This window comes from Erithacus rubecula, assembly GCF_903797595.1.
Source record: "Erithacus rubecula genome assembly, contig: scaffold_557_arrow_ctg1, whole genome shotgun sequence".
NCBI classification, from domain to species: Eukaryota; Metazoa; Chordata; class Aves; order Passeriformes; family Muscicapidae; genus Erithacus; species Erithacus rubecula.
Window position 1 is genome coordinate 33,425 of NW_027635781.1, and position 2,309 is coordinate 35,733.

General features: G+C 51.4%; 1 protein-coding gene across 1 annotated transcript; it reads left to right on the forward strand.

Moving 5' to 3' along the window:
• Nucleotides 1-809: 809 nt before the first annotated feature.
• Nucleotides 810-1,796, forward strand: LOC306816391 (olfactory receptor 14C36-like; the record flags this gene model as incomplete). Its single annotated transcript, XM_079332836.1, has 1 exon — nt 810-1,796. The coding sequence occupies exon 1, from the start codon at nt 822-824 to the stop codon at nt 1,794-1,796; it is 975 nt and encodes a 324-aa protein (XP_079188962.1). The 5' UTR covers nt 810-821.
• Between the last annotated feature and the right edge of the window lie 513 nt (nt 1,797-2,309).

Genomic DNA, 2,309 nt, shown 5'->3' on the forward strand with positions numbered 1-2,309 from the left:
CTCCTAAAGCCGGAACATCCCAATGCCTGCAGACTCTGTGAGTGCCTTCTCTGATTATCTCTTGTCTAGAGCAGCCAGGGGTGCCCAGGACTGTTCTGCAGAGCAGGGTCCTGCAGCCCAGGGCACTGTGCTGGGGCAGGGACTCTGCTGCCTGCCAGGGACAGCTCTCAGCCAGCCCTGGGAGCTGCTGACAGCAGTGGGGAGCAAGGTCTGTGTGGAAGGAAAGAGCTCATATGGCTTGGAAGTGTTCTACTTATGTGGTGAGGATGCTGCATTGTTCAAGACTCCTCCCAGCATGATATTTACTGCAGAACATTTTAAAGTAGATTATACAGGGAGCACAGCAAATCAGGGGCTGCATAAAAGGGAATCCTGCTGTTTAATCTACTGCTCTCAGTTGCCATGATGGGAAATTGCACACTGATATTCATCTCTTGGTTCAGAATGAGAAAATTTTTTTTAAAAATTCTATTTAATCTCAATAAAGTAGACAGTGACAGATGTCATCACAGGGTCCCTTATACACAGCATCAGTGTGTCTTTTCCAGTCACCTCAGGGCTGCTGTGATGTTGCCAACAGAGCCTGCAAGGACAGAGCTGGCCCTGGGCAGTGCCATGTGCTGGGAGGGGTCTGCAGAGCAGAGCTGAGCCCCCAGGGCTGTGCTGGGCTCTGGCAGCAGTGGAAGGGCCCAGTAGTGGGCACAGGGAAGCAGCTGCTGGCAGGGACAGCTCCAGGCAGCAGAGCCCTGTGCAGGCAATGGGGAGAAAGAGCCCCCAAGCTGGCTGAGATATTTAAAATCCTCTCCAAACCAAACTATTCCATGATTACTTTTCTTACAGATCCCCAAGCCAAGACACAGCAAATGTCCAACAGCAGCTCCATCAGCCACTTCCTCCTGCTGCCATTGGCAGACACACGGCAGCTGCAGCTCCTGCACTTCTGCCTCTTCCTGGGCATCTCCCTGGCTGCCCTCCTGGGCAACGGCCTCATCATCAGCGCCGTAGCCTGCGGCCACCACCTGCACACCCCTATGTTCTTCTTCCTGCTCAACCTGGCCCTCACTGACCTGGGATGCATCTGCACCACTGTACCCAAAGCCATGCACAATTCACTCTGGGATGTCTGGACCATCTCCTACTCAGGATGTGCTGCACAAATGTTTTTCTTTCTGTTCTTCATCTCAGACGAGTTATTCCTCCTGACCATCATGTGCTACGACCGCTACGTGTCCATCTGCAAACCCCTGCACTATGTGACCCTCCTGGGCAGCAGAGCTTGTGCCCACATGGCAGCAGCTGCCTGGGCCAGTGGCTTTCTCAATGCTCTGCTGCACACAGTCAATACATTTTCCCTGCCCCTGTGCCATGGCAATGTCCTGGGCCAGTTCTTCTGTGAAATCCCCCAGATCCTCAAACTCTCCTGCTCACACTCAAACTTCAGGGAACTTGGGCTTCTTGCTGTTAGTGCCTGTTTAGGATTTGGCTGTTTTGTGTTCATTGTTTTCTCCTATGTGCAGATCTTCAGGGCTGTGCTGAGGATCCCCTCTGAGCAGGGACAGCACAAAGCCTTTTCCACCTGCCTCCCTCACCTGGCCGTAGTCTCCCTGTTTATCAGCACCACCATATTCACCTACCTGAAGCCCCCCTCTGTCTCCTCCCCATCCCTGGATCTGGCCCTGTCAGTTCTGTATTCGCTGGTGCCTCCAGCCCTGAACCCCCTCATCTACAGCCTGAGGAACCAGGAGTTCAAAGATGTCCTGAGGAAAAGTATCATGAACACTTTTCAGAAGGAATAAACCCCCATTCTCCTGTGTAACTCTTCCGGTGTTACTCATTAATGCCCATTCTTTGTCTTGTGGGGTTTTTTGCTGTCACAGGTATTATATTTTTAAGAATTTGTTAACTGTGAAATTTTTATCTGTACCTTTTTTACTTCACTATTCACATTCCTAGTGTGAACCACAGGCTATATAACCCAGGGGTTGTACTACATATGTGCTTACACAAAATAAAGAACTCAGTATTGCCGTGTTTGCCTGACATCTTTCCTCTCTGGCTGCTCTGGAGCTGCAGGGTCTGTTCCTCTGGGAATATCTAGGGTGAAAAGGGATGCTCACTGCTAGGCAGCCCCAGGGCTTCTGCTCCATAACCTCCCCTTCTTTCACTTCCACACTCACCTTTAGAGCCCCTGTGTTGGTTTAAGGCCTCAGGGCTCTCTCACTTCTGTCCCAGTCCTGCTGTGTGACTGTGCAGGGACAGGCCATGGACTCTGCAACAGCATTTTCATCATTCAAGGGCATCTCCCTAGT